This window comes from Equus przewalskii, chromosome 18, assembly GCF_037783145.1.
Source record: "Equus przewalskii isolate Varuska chromosome 18, EquPr2, whole genome shotgun sequence".
NCBI lineage: Eukaryota > Metazoa > Chordata > Mammalia > Perissodactyla > Equidae > Equus > Equus przewalskii.
Genome location: NC_091848.1, coordinates 46878358 through 46899538, shown reverse-complemented (window position 1 = coordinate 46899538; position 21181 = coordinate 46878358). Strand labels below are relative to the sequence as shown.

General features: G+C 34.9%; 1 protein-coding gene across 3 annotated transcripts in view; it reads right to left on the bottom strand.

Moving 5' to 3' along the window:
• Positions 1–1679: 1679 nt before the first annotated feature.
• Positions 1680–21181, bottom strand: part of ATG3 (autophagy related 3) — a 27108-nt gene continuing 7606 nt past the window's right edge. The window contains exons 3-13 of one of the 3 annotated variants that reach the window (XM_008530198.2): positions 20747–20796; positions 17896–17966; positions 16441–16548; positions 13072–13121; positions 10724–10805; positions 7002–7036; positions 6610–6765; positions 5951–6034; positions 5696–5823; positions 3577–3645; positions 1680–1952 (exon numbers count right to left, since the gene is read on the bottom strand). In XM_008530198.2, coding sequence (XP_008528420.1) covers positions 1871–1952; positions 3577–3645; positions 5696–5823; positions 5951–6034; positions 6610–6765; positions 7002–7036; positions 10724–10805; positions 13072–13121; positions 16441–16548; positions 17896–17966; positions 20747–20796 — 915 coding nt within the window. In that variant the 3' untranslated portion in view covers positions 1680–1870. The remainder of the gene's footprint in view (positions 1953–3576; positions 3646–5695; positions 5824–5950; positions 6035–6609; positions 6766–7001; positions 7037–10723; positions 10806–13071; positions 13122–16440; positions 16549–17895; positions 17967–20746; positions 20797–21181) is intronic. The other 2 variants (XM_008530206.2, XM_070581978.1) reach the window with 2 other exon arrangements.

Genomic DNA, 21181 nt, shown 5'->3' with positions numbered 1-21181 from the left:
AAAAACTTTGAGATAAGCTTTGTTAACTGCAGCTGTGCAGACTCAACATAATCGACTATTGTTTAAAACTAACCAGGTCTTTCCACCCCTCTTTAGTATATGAGTGAGCTGCCCTTCGCAGGAAGTCAAGGTCTAGACATCAAAACTCAGCCTCACCAGGCCAAATGGAGGCTGAAGATGAAAACTAAACAGACAAGTCCAGACAGTCAAGAGAAAAGAAATTCAGCCTTCAAGGCCAAATGCAGGCTGCTGGGAAGACACCAATCAGCAAGGCCACATAAAAAGTTTAAAAAAAACACCTATTACCATTTGCTACTACTAATGCAAATCAGACATTTAAAAATACCGTGAGGCTAATATAGATATAAAAAATAAACTGGATGTGAAGACTTGTGAGGTTGTCATCCATAATCTGAATTTCAAGTTCATCAAAACCACTTCATTGTTCACCAAAATAACCCACTTTTCTCAATGAGTGCTATAAATCTGAACTCATAAAAACACATTTATACTATTAATATATTCACTTTTGTTTTATGTTATTAGGGATCCATATAAAGATTTCAATTGGAAAAAAGATCTGAAACTAAAAGGTTTGACCAACAAAATTATTTGTGCCACCTAGTGGTGAGTGAGATAAACATGACTTCTGACAAGAAAAAGTTTTGAGGCTAACCTGTACTTTTGATAAATAAGATTTAACTGGGAGAAAAATGTTGACAATGTGATAATATCTAATATTGTATATCATTTAGATTAAAGGTATTCGAAAATAGAATATTTCAGTACAATCAGTTTGGAAGATTAAATTAAGAAGGGAGAATAGCTTGCTGGCCACATGAGCAAGCAGGATATCTGAAGTGTATTAGAAGACGACACCCATGTTTATCTTTCCATGTTATACTATATCAAACATCACCTTACCTCGTCACTATCTTCACTGTGGACATTTCCTTGCAATACAAGAATTGGACTGCAATTGCAAAAAGGAGAAAAATAAAGGGGCATTGAAGTAAAAAGAATATTCTTGAATGATGAGGAAAAAAAAAACTAAGGTTCCTTAGAGGCAGGGTTAGCCACTCCATTATGTGCAGAATGAGAAGAAGAGGGATGAGAGGCAATGTAGGAAGAGAAGAAGGTAAAACGAGTCTTCAAAAGGCCTGGGTTCTGTTCCTTGCCTCTCAGCGTATGTCCCAGAGTAGCACACACTCAGCCTTTCTGAATTCCTCTACCCCGACCTATAAACTCGTGTGATAAAACAAAAGGTCTCTAAATTCTGCCAGGCAATCACAAGAGGAGAAACACTCCTGAATCTTTGATAAAAATAACTGTGGTGGTATCACCTTAATAAAACAATCAGGAAACACGATAACTAATAGCACTTAGCATATTTCCTGGCATACAGTAAATGCTTCATAAATATTCACTGTTAGCAGAGGAGACTTGGGGAGGAAGTAAGAAGAAAAACAAAAGGAACAAAGAAGAGAAAGACGGCAGGAAGTCTGGTACACAGGATTTTCTAGTCCTAACTCTCACACTATTACACATTTAAGTACTTTCCTCATAAATGAGAACCCAAACCAGGCATCATCATTCTGTATGACACATTTCTTCACTTAAAGAGTAGTTACTTAAGGAAAATACTATTCTCACCTTTTGACAAGAAGCAAGAGAAACAGTCTCTTTACACATTTTTATTAAACAAATAAGGCTGGTAGTGGAACTTTTTTTTATTTAATGCATAAACATGTAAGTCTCTTTATTAGAGAAATTGTACATATTGGTGAATATGGTCAATGGTCACATCTATGGGTTAATTCTTTAAAAATCAGAACCAATTAATATTAGGATAGATTCTATGCTTGCTTTGTTACATTGTGAAGTGTCTTGTGTAGTCATATTCTATTGTTGGAATGACAGCTTGTACAAATTTCAAGAAAATTAGAAGATACCTAAAGATCTTCAGCTAAGGAAAATAAACCGGTAAATAGTTCATGATTTAAGCTAACATTGCAATTACCCATTTTAAGCAATAATTTCTCAAAAAAAATATATAAGACAAAATCGTAAATCAAGTATCTTGAAAAGTTCACTCATGCAAGTTTGTGTCTATTCAATGAGGCTCTCTGTAACTCTAAGGCTGCCTGATCCACTTCCATTTCATATCTGAATGTGAAACTTCTTAATGAGTACAAGTTCATATAAGCCCAGCTACTCTGATATAAAAATAAGGACAAGGCTGTCCATGTTTAAAGGAGTGGGAAATGGTCCCACTACTGACTATGTTTGCTAGAATATTTTAGAAAATAAGACAGGGTAAAAAATATAAAAGCACTGAAGCAAAAGAGAAAAACACCATTAAGTGGAAATCTTCCATAAGGACTGATCTAGGTTAGTATACGACTTGTCACAGAATCTGCTATATTGAACAGTCTTTACTAAAATCTTGAAATTTTTCCTATGTTCCACTGCATGTGAAAACATCAAGAGCTGAATTTTATTGAGGGAACGGATGACTCAATTACGAATTTATATTATATAGAGTCTTCCAAGTTGCTACCTAGCTTCCACCATAGAGATGAATGTCAAATTCTGCATAATATGATTTCAGGAGTAAATCTGGTTTGGATCAAAAGTTCTTGCTTTTTCAATATCCAATCAGCCCAATGTTCCTCTGAGGGACACACTTTATTAGCAAGGCTTAGGTTATCCGTAGTTCTAAGAGTGCGGTGGCTCCTCAGTCTATAACACTGAGTGGCATGAGTCACCAAGTCTAATATCAACCTAGCACCAAACTAATTCAAGCTATGTGGCATCTAAACCATTGACTTCGGCTGCTTTTGATGAATCCAGGCTATGGGCATATGTCTTTCAGGATGGAGCGGTTTACTTGATTTATTCCTCTTCTCAATCCCAGAGAACTGAGTAAGAAAACCATAGTAAGATATAAGAAGGGCGCTCTTATCTGGAGAAAAATGAAAATACTATATTTTAAGAATATCTGAAATATACTTCATGTGCTTTACGTTTTAATTAACCTATTCAAGTTGAGTTTTTTGCCTCAAAGAGACCTCAGACTGACACAACCTAAATCTACTCTTACGTGCCAGGAAAGCACATTTTTGAGAACGTGTTAAATTGGAAATAAGGAAGGAAAAGATACTCATGTTTTACCCTCTAAACTAGTACATTACTCATCTTTCAACAATGAATCAAATCCATTGAGTTTCTTTTCAAACATTAAGAGCCATGGTTTTGTATTCACATTCTCTTAGCCATTTCCTCTTTGACAAACAAAAGCATTTGGCAAGCTGCTGCCTAGAAGCACACCTTGATCTGAGGCTCTGCAACAAGGCAGAGCAAACTGGTGCACAAAGGGGCCATGTGGCATCAACTGAACAAGGCAGAGCTATCACAATCCAATGTTTTCTAAAGACTCGCACTAAGATTTCCAGATATGAGGGACTAAAACAAGCTACAGGTACTGTGTCATTAAGGTTACACTAATTTTCCCAAAAAGGAAAAATAAATCCTAGGAGCCAATTTGCCACTAATCACATACACAGGTAAGGATACATATGAACACCAAGTTCTCCCCCTCCTTCTGCAACAGTCTCAATGATCTTCTTCATCACCTCAGCATGCCTAAAAGCAAAAGAACAAATCTTATTAGCATAGATCAATTAGACAAAAACAAGAAAAGCAAGTTTTTGTTTGTGAAGCAATCTACCTTATTATTGTTGGTTAACAAATTTAACATATAATAGTTACATTGTAAAATACTCTCCTCCCTACTCCCCAATGGGTCAGATTGTTGAGTCACCCAGACTGTGGTCCTGGGGGAGGGGATAATTTTAAAAAGCTACGGGAGTCAACAATGAACACAATGGCACTAGTTAGCTTTCCTACAATGGAGGCAGTGGGCAGAACACCAGAGAAAGGGAAATCACGCCAGGGCATAATTGCAGAGCGAGGGTTGTCCGCTCTGAGAAACAAAAACAAATCAGACCAGGCAAATTCCAAAAAGCTACATGGTAACAGTTGGTAAAAAAAAAAAAAAAAAAAGAAATAATGCTGTGATTTTGACTGTTTAAATATTTAGCTGAGAATAAGCCAAAACTGAGGTAAAGAAAAGCTAATTCGTCAAGAAGTTTATACATTTTTTCTTTAATCCACATTGTAAAATTTATCTGATTCTATTTAGAAATTTCTTTTGTTTTTAAATAAAGATAGATATTTATCTGAAGTTTTTGTCCTATCCACTGATCTCTTCACGGCCAACTGCTGTCTCTCCTGTGGTACAGAAAAGAGTGATATCAAGGTGACTGCCTGGGCACATAAACTGACAAAAGGGCAAAGTACAAAAGAAATGAACTATCTTTTATACAAACCCTGACTTACATAATGCTGCTTCAGATTTTACGACTATAACCTTCAGGACAGAGACAGTCAACTTAGAAGGTGAGAGTAAACACACTGGTCCTGAAAACATGAAGGTACAGTCTGAGGTGGCCCATGGCAAGGCCTAAAACATCCCTGAAGTCTCATTTTACAGGCCCCCAACTTTTTTGCCACGTTAACATAAACATTTTAATAAATGACTGTATTATGCAGTGTAACATTAATTACCAGTTAAACTACTTCTCTCTTTTCCCAGCTGAGTAAAATTTCACCTCAGCAAGACACATGCCTCAGTTTCACAAGCATGCCCTACAACCTCAAACCAAGGAACAAAGAGAATAACTCTCAAAATGAAAACCTTTTAGATTAGATAATTCAAAACTGAAACTAATGACTCAAATTACTTTTCACAGTTCGCAATATTAACAGCTCTTGATGTAAATAAACTGGAAAAATGATCTAGGCTTTCTATGGGATAAAGTTTGGGAATAAAGAGGTTGCAAAATTTTAAACACTAGAATGTTGCATCTAATTAGTCAATAGAATACCAGAGTTTTCATATGAAAAATATTGTTAGTAGAATTTCTCAAGGATTTGTGAAAGTTACCCATTAGAAATAACTAAATGAAAGAAACTAGCATGTAATATATATATATATTTTTTAAGGAAAATTCTGAACAAATCATGTATATAGACTCAGGTTCACTTATTTGGCCCTGTGAATACACAATGACACAAAGAAAATCTCGAATTACGAAATGCACTTGGTTTGATAGGGCTGAAAACTTCTTAACAGAAGAGTAAAGCAGAACAGAAAGTCTGCATGTATCTCCCTTCGCTAACCAAAAAAAGGAGAGAAACATGTCACCTAGAAAAAGCAACAGATTAACTTTATACTCCACATTCACAGAAAGATACATCACAATGGAGCACACCATGTCTAAATGAGGCATATTTCTTTAATCTAAAATAGATCTTCCAAACTATTCTTGAAGCTAAAAACAGGAGTGAAATCACAAAGATTGATACTATAATCAAACATATACAGGGAACAAAAAAAAATGAATTAAACTTAAATTGGTGAAGTTTTTTCCTTTTTCTTATATATTTAACTAAGCACAAGAACACTTCTAAGGAAGACAAAAGAGAATTTTATTTGATTAAGTAAATTTTTTCTGTTAGGGCACCAATGTTTATAGACTCCCAAGTAATAAATTCATGAATTATAAAGACACCCCCCCTCCCCACATACATACATACACACACACACACACACACACACACACACACAGACCTGCATGGGTGAACTGAACACATAGGTGGTGGTGGGAGATGAGGGTGATTTTCAATGGTCACTGTTTTCTTCACATGATCTTGACTGATGTCTTCATACATGTGCTCAACTGTTAAAGGCTGCCGTTGCTAAAACAAAAAAGGCTTTGAAATTACTGTTTAAAAACTTTAAGGCCTAAACTTAAATGTCTATAATGTATTTATTCCCACCTCCCACATCGCTTACAATTTAGAATTCTAGACTATTTAGAATTACCGGATTATTTGGGGGAAAGTTTACACCAAGGAGGGGAGGAAGGAAGAAGTCTGTCCAACAAGGCTTTGTGATATCAGCCACCACCTAATGCAATAAAGATCCCACAAAAAGTCAGGTTCATGGCTATCAAAACATTTTAAAACTTTATATCTCGTCTTTTAGGTCTATTTTGTTTATTTCTTCTTTCCCATTTATAGTTTTTGGAAAGACAGGTTACACAAGTTAATTTTATTTCAATTATCCTTTAATTCAATTAAGTGGGTGAGTAAAGGAAGGTTTTCTGTCTTAAGGGAAAAAAAGACATGTGACACGAATATTCTGTAAATGCCTATATATCTAATAGATGTAATCTCAAACACAATTTAACACAACAAACCAAGTTCAATTTCCCTCACATTTTGAAGGAATAAGCTCAGGGAACAAGCAATAAATATGTAACAGACTATTTCTGCTTAATTCTTAGTAGGACTGTTGTCATGGTGAATAATGCACAGTTTCTTCAAAATAAGAATCAAGTTCAATATTAATCATAAAATTATAAAACAAATGATTTACCAAATTTGAAAGGCCACAATATATACTCATGGACCTAATGGCAAAGGAATTAAACACGACAATTTAAAAAATTTGCATTAAAATAACTTTTTCTTTATTTTTACCTCATCATAGCCAAACAACCATAGTCGTGGTGTCTGGTAATATTTATCGTAAGTGATGTAAAGGTCGTAAGTTCTGGTTTGCAAAATAGCATCTTCACCTCCAGCATCAGTTTTAGCTTTACAAGCTTCTACTATTTTCCTTGTGTCTAGGGTAGCCTGGTAATAATGGAGAAAATTTTACAACCATTAAAATCAGCATAAATGTGATATTTTAGAAAATCTATTTTTCCCACCCTATATATTTTTTTTCAAAAGCAGATATAACTTAAAACTCAAAGTTAAAATGTACACATATAAATAAAAACTTATTTGAAAGATCAAGATACAATTAATAACACTAATCTCCAAGTTTACTCATTAAAAATTAACCAAAGAAAACTCAATTTACAAACCTCATCTGTTTCCAACAATCCACTCTCTTCATATTCTGTTATAAAAAGCAACAAAAGATTAATTAAGTTCAAAACAATTTCCTAAACCAAATTATGTATTACTTCAGAGTATCATTCAAAGACCAGGTTTTTGCTTTTGTTTCTGATATTGAAGAGAAGATACTGAATACATGACTGAGCTAACTCTATACTTACAAAGCAGTGGATACTTTACCTGAGAGAGCCAGAGAAAGCACGCTTAAGGCTTGGTCTGCGCCACAGTCTAATAATAATACTAATTGGCATAAGAATACCGTAATTAGTGACTCCATAGGGTACACAAGGCTGCTCACATAACTGCATAAAATGTGCTACTAAAGTCATCAGTGACTTCCACTTCGCTGAATCCAGTGGTAAATTCCCAGTTTTCATCTTAATTGACCTCTCAGGAACATATGGCATGATTTATTCCCTCCTCCTTCAAATACTTTCTTTCCTCTGCTTTTAAGATACTCTGTTTTCCGGGCTTTCCTCCCTCTCATGAGTTTCTCCTTCACTATCTCCTATGCTGGTTCCTCTTCATCATCTCCACCTTTTTTTAAGAAAAGAAAAACAACCTGCAGTAACCAAGGGCTCAGGTTTTAGACCTTGTCTCTTCTCCACTCACACTTACTCCCTTGATGATTTCATCTAGTCTCAAGGACTTTAAACACTGAGGACTGTCAAATTTATTCCCTGACTGCAGACCTGGATACCTACTTGTTTACTTATGGCTCCAATGAAGGGGCATCATTAATATCACATGTCCAAAAGTGAGCTCCTAAATCCCCCTCTAAAGCCATTCAGTCCTATAATTTTCCCCATCTAAGTTAATGATATCTTTCCATATCCTCAGGTCAAAAACCTTGGAGTCACACTTGACTACTGTGTCTCTCTCATGCCACATCTAATCCAGCAGCAAATCCTCTTGGCCCCACCCTCAAACTATGTCCAGAATTCTACTGTTTCTCATCACTTCCAATGTTGCCGCTTGAGCCCAGCCACCATCATTTCTTGCCTAGATTATCAAAATAGCCTCCTAACTGTTGTTTCTATACCCCCTCAGTCTATTCTAACACTGCAGTCACAGTGATTCTGTTAAAATGTTAAATCTCATTCTAAGTTTCTCTCCTACCTAGAAAAACCCCTCAGTGGCTTCTCATCTCACTCTGAGTTATAGCCAGTGCCCTACATGATCTGGTTCGGAGTTTCCTCTCTGACTCCACACCTTATTACTCTCCCCTCATTCTTCTCTGGACATAGGAGCCTCCTGGAAGGATTTTATATAAGCCACACATGCTCCCACCACAGGGCCTTTGCACTCTCCCTCAGATATCCAAATAGCTTGTTCACTCACTTCATGCCAGGCTTTACTCAAAAGGCCTATTTTCAACTTGGTTTTTCTTTTTTTTTGAGGAAGATTAGCCCTGAGTTAACTTCTACTAATCCTCCTCTTGTTGACGAGGAAGGCTGGCCCTGAGTTAACATCCATGCCCACCTTCTTCTACCTTTTACATGTGGGACGCCTACCACAGCATGGCGTGCCAAGCGGTGCCAGGTCCACACCCAGGATCCAAACTGGTGAACCCCTGGCCACTGAAGCGGAATGTGCGCACTTAACCGCTGTGCCACCAGGCCAGACCCTAACTTGGTTTTTCTTGACCAACTTATTTAAAAATTACAACACTCATCCCACCCCAAGACTTCTCATCCCCTCCCTCCTTTATTTCTCTCCCTAACACTTATAACCATCAAATACATTATACGCTTTGCTTATCTCTTCTTTTTCGTTTGTCTCCCCTAAACAGAACATAAACTCCATGAGATCATGTCTACTTCTTTATCTCCAGCACCAAAAACAATTATCTGATACATAGATACTGTATTGCTCAATAGATATTTATTGAACAACGAATGAAAATTAACTGCTTTTTAGATACCATCAACATGGTTTTCTAAGCAAAATTCCATATACAGCAATTCTTTCCATAACTCTATGCTCAGGAAATGTAACAAACATACTAAAAGCCTGTCAGATATCTAAGGCAGTCCCACAGCTTGTACTCGAAACTGCGCTTTACTCATAAGGTTCTTCCTACCCCTCCACTCCAGCATGGACGACTGGATACCCTTCAGAGACAGAAGGAATCCAGAGAGAGTATTTTTGCAGGAAGGTAGTTCTGACAATTATGAGACATCCAGGTGGAAATGAAACTAAATGAGTGGAACTGAAAGAGATCTGGGTTGGAGGTTTAGATATGGAAGCCTTGAGCATAGAGACAATATTTGAGATTGCTGTGAGCAATTCTGGTTACAAGTAACTCATTTATTTCCTCAAAGAATGGGAGTTTACCATGGAAATAAGGACAAGACTCTCACTAGAATTCAGGAACAGATACACAGCTAGGCTTCATGGGGACTCAAAAGTAATTTAGAAAACAAAACTGAAAGATACTTTTCAGTCGAGGCTACCCTGGCAAGCAGGCTATGCTGTCACTTCCTCATCAGCAAACACCACTTGCCGTTATGGTGCTTCACCTCTACGTGGCACCGTCTTCTCCTTCGGCATGCTACAAGACATCTCTACCTCACAGTAAATTCTACATACTTTTGGGATTCAGCCTCCAAAACGTCTACTCTTTTTTTTTCATATTCTCTTCCTTTTTCAACTGCTCTCTCTCTATACATTCATATATTTATACTTAAAACTCTCACAGAGAACCTAATATACTTTATACATCATTTTTCCTGTCATACAAATTTCCATGCCAGACCACAGTATGCCATTACACAAACCTTAAGAATAGATAAAAATCTACCCAGGAGTGCAAGGAGTGAGCAGAAAAAAAACAGTGAAATCCCATGAAATGGTAACCTTTAACAGCTGGGCAGAAGTAGAAGAACCCCAGAAGAAGACTTAGAAGAAAAAGTCAAGGAAGGAAGAGGAAAACCCAGTGCCACAAAAAAACGGAGGAGGAAAAAAAAGAGGAGGAAATGGTTAGCAGAATCAAATAATGCAGAGAAGATAAGTATACAGATTGGATTTAACAGAGAGGTTGCCCTGGTGACAGCAATTTCTTCATCTATTTTTAAATATCTGAGGTTTCATGTGCATTAAAGATGATCATGCTAATGAAATATGAAGCTTTTTGAAGAGCCATATACTATTAGACATGTATTACTCTGCTCTGTTAGTACCGTGGCTTTCAATCTCTTCTAACAATGATCCACTAATGCAGCGATTCTCAGCTGGCAACCCTAGGAAGGCATTTCAGAATCTCAGGGAACAGTGAGGGGATTCTGTATAGTTCACAAGGCCCCATTAAGAATCATATTGTAAAGTTTTTATAGTAAGATGTTATCAGAAAGGAAAAAGAAAATACAGAATGCACAAGCAAACTTCGTTCTGCTCTGAAAGAGTTTAAGAATTAGCTTAAGAATCTGTATCTTACAGCTGTACCCAGCATTAAACATTTATGACTAATATTTATCCCAGTAGAAATAACGCTGTCAAGATTATGCTCTAGGTAAAGTAGAAGAGGTAAGTTCTGCACTGATTAAATTTAAACCATACAAAATCCTCCCTAGGCTGTTAAATGTTAAAATTTAGAACTCAATGGATTAGAATTCTTAATCCACATGAATTACAAATATTCCAAAATCAATATTCTAGCGCGACTAAAGCAAATGTAGGACACAAATACCTTCCATATCTGCAGCTTCTCCTTCATCTTCCTCTTCTTCCTCCTCACATAATGCTGAGCAATCTTGGAGTTTTATACTGTCCTTTGAAATTAATTATATGCGAAGTCAATTAAATATGTTCACTAGTTCAACTACTGAGCACCCCCATGTCAGCACAGTGCTAATCACTGTGAAAATAAGAGTGATATGCCAGTTCTCATCCTCAAGAAACTCTTCCTCCAGTGGAGATGACAAACCCATAAACCAGCTAAGTGCTATGACTGAGAAATACACAAAAGGCATCACCGAAGCACCACGAGTCACCTGAGCTACCCATTTAACAAGAGCTGCCAGTTGCATTCCCAATAAAATAATATTTTTGGGTAACCAATTCATTGGTATTAGAAAACCAGTTCAAAATTACGTTAACTTACGTATTTAATTTAAACGTGGAAAAAGGTATATATTTATAAATCGCAATACATCCATAAGATAAATTTATTATTATAAATCAAACTATTATATTCTAATTTGTTAACAATATCCTGGCTGAATTAAGCAATTACAGTTATTTCAACACATAAGATTTCAGTTCAGTTTCTTAACTATATTAGCACTAGAATGGAAGAATGATGCTAACCAAAGACAAGCCTGATATACAATTATTTTCATAAAATTAATATTCTAAAAATCTGAAATTATTGTACTAAGCCAAAAATTTGAACATTACTTTCACCTAATTTACAATTTTACTTAGCGATGATTTTATTTACCACTATAAACTTAAATCGTATGTATCATTATTACACTAAAAATGTGAAACCACAGAAGAAAGATCGTCAGAATCTGCGTAATTATTAGATGAGCCAATATCTGACAATCTGATCATTAAGGGAAATTTTAATCATGTTGGTGATGTTCATACTTAATACAGCAGGGTATGGCAGAAATCAACAACAAAGGTTAATACTTGGTTCCACATGGGAAGTATTCTAAGCACTAAATTATAAAAGATAACAAATTGTATATTAAATAGGAAATGACAGGAAAGGTATATTCTAGTTGTAAATTATTCTAAGTATCCATCCTTTAGTAGGATATAAGGATGTTAAATGGGATACCAAGCACCATATTAACCATTATTACATTTATTAAAAATTCTTAAAAGAATTACCATAAACCTATCAAAACAATGCTATGCACACTACTCTGCCATCTATCATTTCCAGAGTCTGAAGCACATACACTAATGGCTGGAGTAAACAAGATCTTCTGAAGCAGCAAAGCCAGTGTGCAATTTCTCCTTAGTCATTCAAACTCTCCAAAAAGTAGAATTTCAAAATTCTCAGGCCAATGAAGTGAACCTTAATCCCTACTAAGCATAAAATTGTACACTGAAAAAAATAAAATTTGTTTTAGTTTCTAACACTTTCTGTTAAGCCTCAGTTACAAATCCCAAAAGATCCAAATGACAAAAACAAAGAAGAATATCCAAAACTAGCAAATGTTGTAGTTGAATGTTTCAGAAGGACCAAAGGAACACAATTATCCTGCCCAAATATTCTACCCTCCAAGAGACTTGACTGTTAACAAAATAATTAAGAAAAGAGAGGGGTAAAGGCATTTTGCATTATTTTTTCATATCATTTCAAGCAACTATAAAAAATATGAAGACAATTGTGGTCATTCTCTCTTTAGAAATGAAAAGCTAATAGAATACAGACAGTCTGAATTAACTGAAAACTTTCAAGCAGAAAAATTCCACTCAATTACGTATTTTCACCCTCCCCCTAAAATAAGTCATACAATAAAATCTAATTGATTTAGCTTCCACTCACTCAAAATGTCATGATTTTGGATGATATAAACTACAATTTACCTTTAAATTCTCAAAAGCAAAAAACCCCACTCAAATTAGCAATAAATTAATAAACTACAGAAGGAATGAATGAACTTAAGACAAGGTTTAAACTACAAAATTTAATATATCATTAGCATCTACTAATCAGCAAGTAAATAAACCCCCTCAAAAACCTCCACTTACAGAACATTTGGTACTTAAAAATAAAAAGCCATTCCTTTTAAACTAGCCTAGAAGTCTTTCCAATTAGTGAAAATTAGTAGTTTTTAACCAGTTATAATCCAAAAACATGTCTTTCTTAACCATTCGACAGATTAAGGAAAATAAGAGCAGCACTGGGAAACAGGAGTGTTTTGGTATACTGAGGTAAGAAAATGAGAAGGGAAAAAATAACTGGAATTTAAAAGAGCTTGGCTGCATAAGAATAATATGAGTAATCTTAAAATATATATATATAGGGAAATAGCTAGGTCACTGAATTGAGAAATAGAACTGATCAAACAGTACCTTGCTTTCCAGTGTAATCTCCTTAACTGCTTCGGTTATTCCTGCAATACCTGTGGTCAAATTCAGCAGAAAAGAGTAACCAAAATTAAGTTGTAAACATCCCCCACCTACCTGATTCAAGTAATATAAAAACACTTAAAATTATCTAAATTCTCACAAGTTCTTTGAAATGAGAAGGCAACGTTACAGCATTTTTACAAATGAACTCTAATAGGAATAATCTCAAAGTCACCTCTCAAATTAAACATAAAATTTAAAAATACCAATATAATATTTCACCAGAATTATCCTACTCTATCATTCCTCATTTACTTTCCTTGTGTGAATCTAGCAAAATACATATTCATTCCCAGAGAGTGAATATATTAAGATATTACAGGAGTCGTATTTAGATTTTATGTAAATCTGCATCACAATTTTCTCAATAAGATATTGGATACACTAAATATGCTATTTGCTTCAGAAATCTAGGCCATCCAGAGGTAGCAATATCACGTGACAATTAGTATGTGAGACTTTCTATTTTTCTGTTTTCACATCTTATTTAATCCTTACAAACACTATCCTGTGAGGTAGGTAGGGTAATAAGTCCTCCCAAAGAAGAAATAGTCTCTAAGAGGTAAATTAACTTGAGTCTCACAGCCTGTTAGTGAAGAAGCTGGGATGCAAATCCACACAGGGTGACTTTGGGTTCAAGGCTCTTCCAGCACACCTTTTAAGCAACCACCTCGGAACCTACACGTCTCAGTGAAGGTGGCATTAAGCAGATGGCAGCACCACAAGTCAGCTAAATAACATTTCTAATTCAAAATATCTGTCAGTGTTCTCAATTAGTTCAACAAGGATGGGAAATATTAAAAAAAAAACTCTAAACGCTAAACATGCTTTGCTCCTTTGTTAATCTTCTAAAACTCTGATATATCTGTTCAACATGTCCAAAGCAAAAAATGACTTACTTTCACAAATGGAAAATGTCACAATCCACAGCTCTACCATAAAGCTTTTACCTCACAGTAGTTTTTCTAGAAATTACTATATATTACGTATGATTATTTCATAACAGTAAAACTCAAATATTAACATATTGAATTGGTATTACAAAACAATTCACTGAATCCAGTACATAGAAACAAAGAAAACAAACCTTCTCAACCTGTCTAAATATAATAATGTAGCAGTATGCCATTAACCCACTCTTCTAGAAGCAGGACTTACTGGCAAAGAAAGAGAAAGCTCTAATGACTCTAAGAAGGGTAACACTCTCAAGTGCTGTAATGGTTAATTCTATGTCAACTTGTAGGTTATTGTGTCCAAGTGTTGGTCAAACACCAGTCCAGATGTTGCTGTGAAGGTCTTTTTTAGATGTGATTAAAAGAGGTCCTCCAGAAGAAGGAATTCTGCCTCCAGACTGGAGCTGCAGTAATCAACCCTTCCCTGAGTCTTCGGCTTGCTGGCCAGCCTGCCCTATAAATGTGAGCCTCGCTAGCTTCCACGATCACGTAAGCCAAATCCTCAAAATAAATCTATCTATACCTGTACCTGTATCTATACCTACATTCTATTGATTGTTTCTCTACAGAACCATTGACTAATACAAGGGCTAACAGAAATAAAAGAAAGCCGAGAGAAGAGAAGCAGGGATGAAGGAAAGGGACTAGGCACCTGGTCTTGGGAGTCAGTCGGAAGCACTGCTTTAATCCCATCAGGATACACTTTAAACCTAAAATTCTACGGGTTCTCTCTCATAAACATTAGTTAGAATGCATTATGTACATCAAATTAACTGCAGCATAATACTCTGTGGTTTCCATAGATGAAAATGATGTTACTTGTGCCCTGTCAGTAGGGCAAACATTCTTTTTAGTTGCTGACTTTCTGTAATAGATTTTTGTCAATCCAATCATACTGACTTACAAATAAGCACCTGGACTTTGGGATAGTGATTACGGAACAGAATACAACCAGACGACAGAGTAACTCATTAACTTGACATCACAAACATAGTGCAATAACCAATGGCTCTAGTCAGTTAACAGAATTTCCAACAGATGTGCTACCCACATCTTCCAGTCATGGGAAAACTAAAGTAGAGCAGAAGTCTAACAGCTCTCCTCAGTGGGGGAAAAAACGATGATCTTTAAAATTATTTTAAAAAGTTGTTCAATCTGCTCTTTTCTCCAGGCCTTGATATAACAACACTCAATGCATTAAGAAACAAATCAGTTTCAAATCAGGAAGCCCAAGTCCTGAATCTATGCCAACATCACCAGCAGGAAAGAGATAGCAGTGTTTCTCCTATTCAGAGAAGAGGAGAAACTGATGGGACCACCTGTTTCCCGTGCAGGTTACTCAGCCCTCTATTGCAGAGGGTCTCAACCGAAGGCAGCAATTTCCCCCCTCATGGAATATTTGGCAATGTCTGGAGGCATTTTTGGTTGTCACAACTTGGGGAATGCTACTGGCGTCTAATGGGTAGAGCCCAGAGATATCACTAAATGTTCTGCAACGCACAAGAAATGCTACAAGAAAGAATTATCCAGCCCAAAATGTTAATAGTGCTACAGTTGAAAAACCCTGCTCTACCACTACTTTTGATGTACCTCCTACTCTCTACAATTTAGAGGGAGGAAACCTGTTTTTAGTATCCTAGATTTAAACCCAGAACATATTTTCTTCATTAAAACTAAGTCATAAAAGGTAGTTAGCTATAGCAGCATATAATTACATACATTTACCTAGTTACATAAATACAGTGGCAAAATAGATTTTTTAGGACTTGGAATAAAAAATCCTATTCAGAGTCCCAAACAACTTATGCAAACATACACTTATGAAAGGCTTAAATTTAGTCAATTCCTTTAACAAAAACTTACTGAACAATTTCTCTATCAAATACTTTGGCAGATACTAAGGACCCAACAATGAATCTCTACCTTCATGGAGCCTACAGTGCTTACAATCCTTTTAGTAGTCATTCAACAAATAATTAAATATTTTTAAATGCCAGGTCCAAGTAAAATATGAGTACAATAAAGCTCATCATCCAGCAATGGAATGACATGTAAATAACGGATTGTAAAGCAAAGTAGTATGCATACTCAGTATTTCTAACTGGTTTGCTTTCTTCCTTTGGAAATAAATAAAATAATATCATATTTTCAAACTGCTACTGAAGTAAGAGTATTATAGAAATGTGGTAGACTCTAAGGGCATTTTTCTCTTTTTTTTCCAATTTGTCCTCCTTCTTTTCACTTAAAAGTCTACTGTGCCTTATGTACTCTCTTTTTTTTAAAATCAAGGCTGCTATAAAAGATTGTAAGAGTTTAAAACAACTTAAACCAAATATACGCCATTCTGTTCTCCTCTTACCTGTATTATGATAAGTATCTACCCATCCCCCATCGCCATCATCTTCTTCAATGATAGCTTCCAACTCATCGGAATATTCCATCTGTTTGCAACGCTTGTAGCATGGCACTATAAAAAAGTGGCAAGTTTAGTTACTAGCACATAATCTGCTTCCTATAAATCCATTAGAAAAAGATAAGGTTTATTCCATAAAATATCTTTCTACCACCAAAATATGAAGTGAGTATATTTCACTTCTAATCAAAGTGATTAATTTCAGAGTTACATTCATCCCACAGACACACAATTATTTGACCACATTTATCTTTCCCTAAATAGCTTTGTCAGAAGACAAGGAGAAATGCTCTAATGGGAGTGTTCTATGTATTCTTTACTGTGATGGTCTGTGAAGAACAGCAGGCTGAAGCCAGAGATGACATTGTTCAACTTCAAGCTAATGAATAACACCACCTTATTTTAATGGCTTTGATCTCAGAACATGGAGGCACCAACACCTGTCATACTCAGAGGTGGTAGAGGTGACCTCTGGTTTGCAATGCTAAGTAACTTTCAATATGAATTTCATAATTCATATTTAAGTTCCAGCTATTCATAATGGATAAACCAGTGTAAAATTCGCTAAACTAAATTTTACTCTCTTATGCAATATTGGTGTCAAGTTTTTCATACAGCTAACGTGTCAATTAACAGGTATTATTATTCATATAATTGAAAAATTATATTCAATTAACACTGAATTATAAAGTTGAACAATTAGAAGGTAAAAACATTATGATGTAGAGTCAACAAGTTACTATCTCCTGATTTTTTTAAAACAAGCAGTATATAAGTGATCAATCGTAATAAAACACATGTTGTAGGAAAAAAAAAAAAACCCTGCTGTTTCGTATATATTTTCCCTTTCCTATAATGGGTAAATGAGAGTCTTGGATAGGTACTATAACAATCTTTTGATGTTGTTTTCAAAATAACTTCACAAATAAGATACTACCTGTTTCAAAAACATTTTATGTGCCTATAGGCAATCTTTCAATGCCACAATGAACAATAAAATCTTTAAGAGTTGAGCTTTTAGATGTCAAAAGTAGTATCAATTTCACTTTCCAAGAAAAACTTAAGTCTAAAGATTAAAATTAAATAGCTAAAAAGATGATGATTATGAAGTCAACTTAAAAAAAATCTAATTAGAAGTAGTTCAACTTTGCTTCGGGCCCTTTTCCTCCATATCTTAAAAACTAGACTTTTGGCAAAAAGAAATTTAAAAAAAGGAAGGAGATAAAAACCAAATAGGGAAAAAAATACTTTAGCAATAGAAAAGCCAGAGCTTCATTAAGAGTCCAAATTTCTGTCTGAGAGAAACTGTAAGAACAAATTAAGATTAGTAAGTGCTAAGGTTTTTCTTAAAAATATAACTCTTTGTGCAAAATTTACTAATATATGCAACATAATTCTTACCATTTTTGGTAACCAAAAATTGTTTGCCTGTTGGTAGGTATGCCTTCACTTTCAATTCTTCCCCTGTAGCCCTTTAAAAAGAGTGAAAAGTGCCAAATACAAAAAAATATTTTAAAAGGCAAAGACAGAACAGAAGATATCACATGTAAATCTCAAAACCACACAATCCACACCCCTGATAAAACTGTTTTAGGACGGTTTGGGAAGAATACCATTAAGTGATATATGCCAGGGCATGGAAGAGCACAGCGATATTTTAAGTGAAACATGCTAAGAGATGCAGACAGATCCAAGAGCATTTGGATTAAATACTAGACAAAAAATGTAGGATAATGTAGAACTACTAAGCAACTATTATGCTTGCCTCTAAGCAAAAAGAAAATGCTGTTCTTTAGTGAGTATAATCTCATTAAGATTTTTAACCCTAAAGTAGAGCTCACCTTGAAACCAAGAGAAGGCAGAAGAATAGCTACATGACATTACATAACAAGTAAGTGGCTGACAAGGTCCCTGTTCCAACTACTGTATTAAAATTGGAAGTAAGAGGTAAAAGATGCTTTGAATCACAAGATGATAATGTTGAGAACAATAATAATGGAAAACAAATAAAACTTTATTGAGTACTTATTAAGCATAGGACTTCTTTAAACTCTAACACACATTATTTTCATATAATCCTCAGAACTGTAAGAGGTAATATTAATACCCTCATTTTATAGGTAAGTAAACAAAAGCTGAAAGAAGTCAGGTTGCCCACGATCACAAAAACCAGAAGATGGAAGAGCCAGGGTCAAGCCAAGTGTCTCGAGAACTCCTGCTCTTAAATGCTACTCCCTCTGTGGGTCAGAACCAGGTATAACATTTCTGATTTTTTGAGTGACTCTGGAATACATAAGAATTTGTTCAAAGATTCTTCTGTGGGCTACCTACTGGAATTGGCCAGAGCTGTGGTGTCATGAGGTGTCTGTCACAAAAATGAGCATAACTTTGGAGTTCCGCTGCCTTGTCAAGCTTCAGCCTAAAGTTCAAACCATAGATTTGAGCACAAGATAAAGCCAGGAAATATGCTAATATCATTTGGCAGCCTTCTAGGCGGCTTTAGACCATTCCCAAGTGTCAAATTCAATAATGTCATGGCAATGCCTGAGGTTCTGAGGGAAGAAGATAGAAGAAGGTCATGAGAGCATCTGTAGACATTAAAGTATAGCATAGAAATAATCTGTTTTTAGCAATAATTTAAAATGAATTGTTCCTTTGGCCCCAACAGTTCAGCCAGAAGAGTGGACACTGGAGTGGGGTATATTAGGGTATAACTGAGTTCTAAGTTACAAGTAAATTATTTCAACCATCACAATTCATAAAGTGAAACTATAAACTCCCACCTGCTAAAAGAAGATCCTGTCCATAAATACAAACCCCTATAACAATACTCTAAATCCTATGTCCAAAGTAAGCAGACAATTAAGGGCTATGAAAAAAAATCTGACTAACAAAAATGTGTATATCATATTGAAGAAAATCCTAAATTAGTTCTTTTTAAAAATAACTATTATTTTAAATTTTATATACCTATTTGACTTGAAATATATATAAATAATAGACTAGAACCTAGTAAATATAGTTTTAACAATCTAAGAGAAAAAAATCAGAGAGCTTCTACGATTGATATGAACTCAATTTTAAATATGAAACAGAAATACACGTAGGAAAGACAACGACATAAAAATAAATGAACCTGACATCATGATCTTTCTTGGTACATAAAAAACAATGCTCTAAAAGATAAAGAGCCATCGACACAAAGCAGTAAGAACCATTTTGGATATGTGTTAAATATAAAAATTAAGGGGAACAGAATAGGCCACAGACGAAAGAGAGTTCTAACTCTGGTTTAAAACAGTTTAATTATTTAGGCTCTTTAAATATTAAAAAAAAATTACCAATTAGAACCTTGTTAATTCCAGAACCCCCACTCCCAAATCAAAACTGCACCTTTCAACTATAATTGGAAAAGTGTCATTGAGGAAAACAAAAAAGGATCTAACAAGCCGAGCCACTTATATCCAAATGAGATGATAATTCCAAACAATTTTAGCCTAATTAAAATAGTTTTTCCAGTACTAGGATCATTTTTTTAGCTATTGTCAGGTGGTTTTACCATAAGTACTTGAAAGTAATGAAACTAAAATTGTTTTAGAACATTCTGTTATTATTCAGAATATTTAAAATATATGTTACGAGAACTGTTAAAATTACTTTTATAATTAGAAGAAAAGTTAATGAAGAAAATACAAAGTTAAAAAGTCTGCTGTGGGCCGATGTCCAACTGAGACCTTATTTGGTACCATGAACCTCAACTGGAGCTAACTCCCAAAAGCGGAGGATATTTTTGAACCTTAATAAATGTCTTAATAATGCCTTAAAGAACACAAGACTCTGCAAAATCTCTGGATTTATGAATGTCATAAAAAATATTCAATAAATACTTAATTTGAAAAAAGTGAGCTGATCAAACTTCTTAAACTCTTCAACAGTATCTTTTAAAGATCCACCACAAGCTCAGACCTAGACACTATAAAGAAAGGGAATACAAGTAAAAGCAGTAAAGGCATTTATCTCAAAAATGTCCATCTTTTGTGCTAACAGAGCAAAACAAAATAGGTATAATGCCCAATTTTTCTTCCTTTATTTTACTTTGAATATCACTGGCGCAAAGTTTAATAGAAAAATCTACTAGAAGAGGGTTAAACCAGTAGTTCTAATTTTCATGCACTAACCTATTTTGTAAACTGCCATAACTATCAAGTGATACCTTTTACAAATTTTCTCTTTCGCACTCAAGATAACTTACCATTGCCATGTTGGACAGTGATGGACTAAGTGATCTCCAGCTGCCACAAACTATTCAGGATTTAAAAAGAATATGAAAAAAAGGAAAAAGAAAAATTGAACATCACTGAATTTAAGGTGGCAAAATACCAAAGTGATCATCCCATGTAACCTTTACACGCAAAAATCAATTAAACTGCAAACAGCCCCAAACTTGCTCTCTCAGCCAGAACTTATTTTTGAATACTATGCAAAATTTTTAACATCCATAAAAATTCAAATTAATTTTGGAAGAAAAAAATATTGAGTGTTATTTATTTTTTAATTCAATTTTAATCACTGGATTAAATAATGCCAAAAGCATACAGAATCATGAAATAAATAAGGGTAACACTACAGCATTTCAAATTTCAAAAATCATTTTATGGATAAATAAAATGTAGAGAGATTCTTGCTA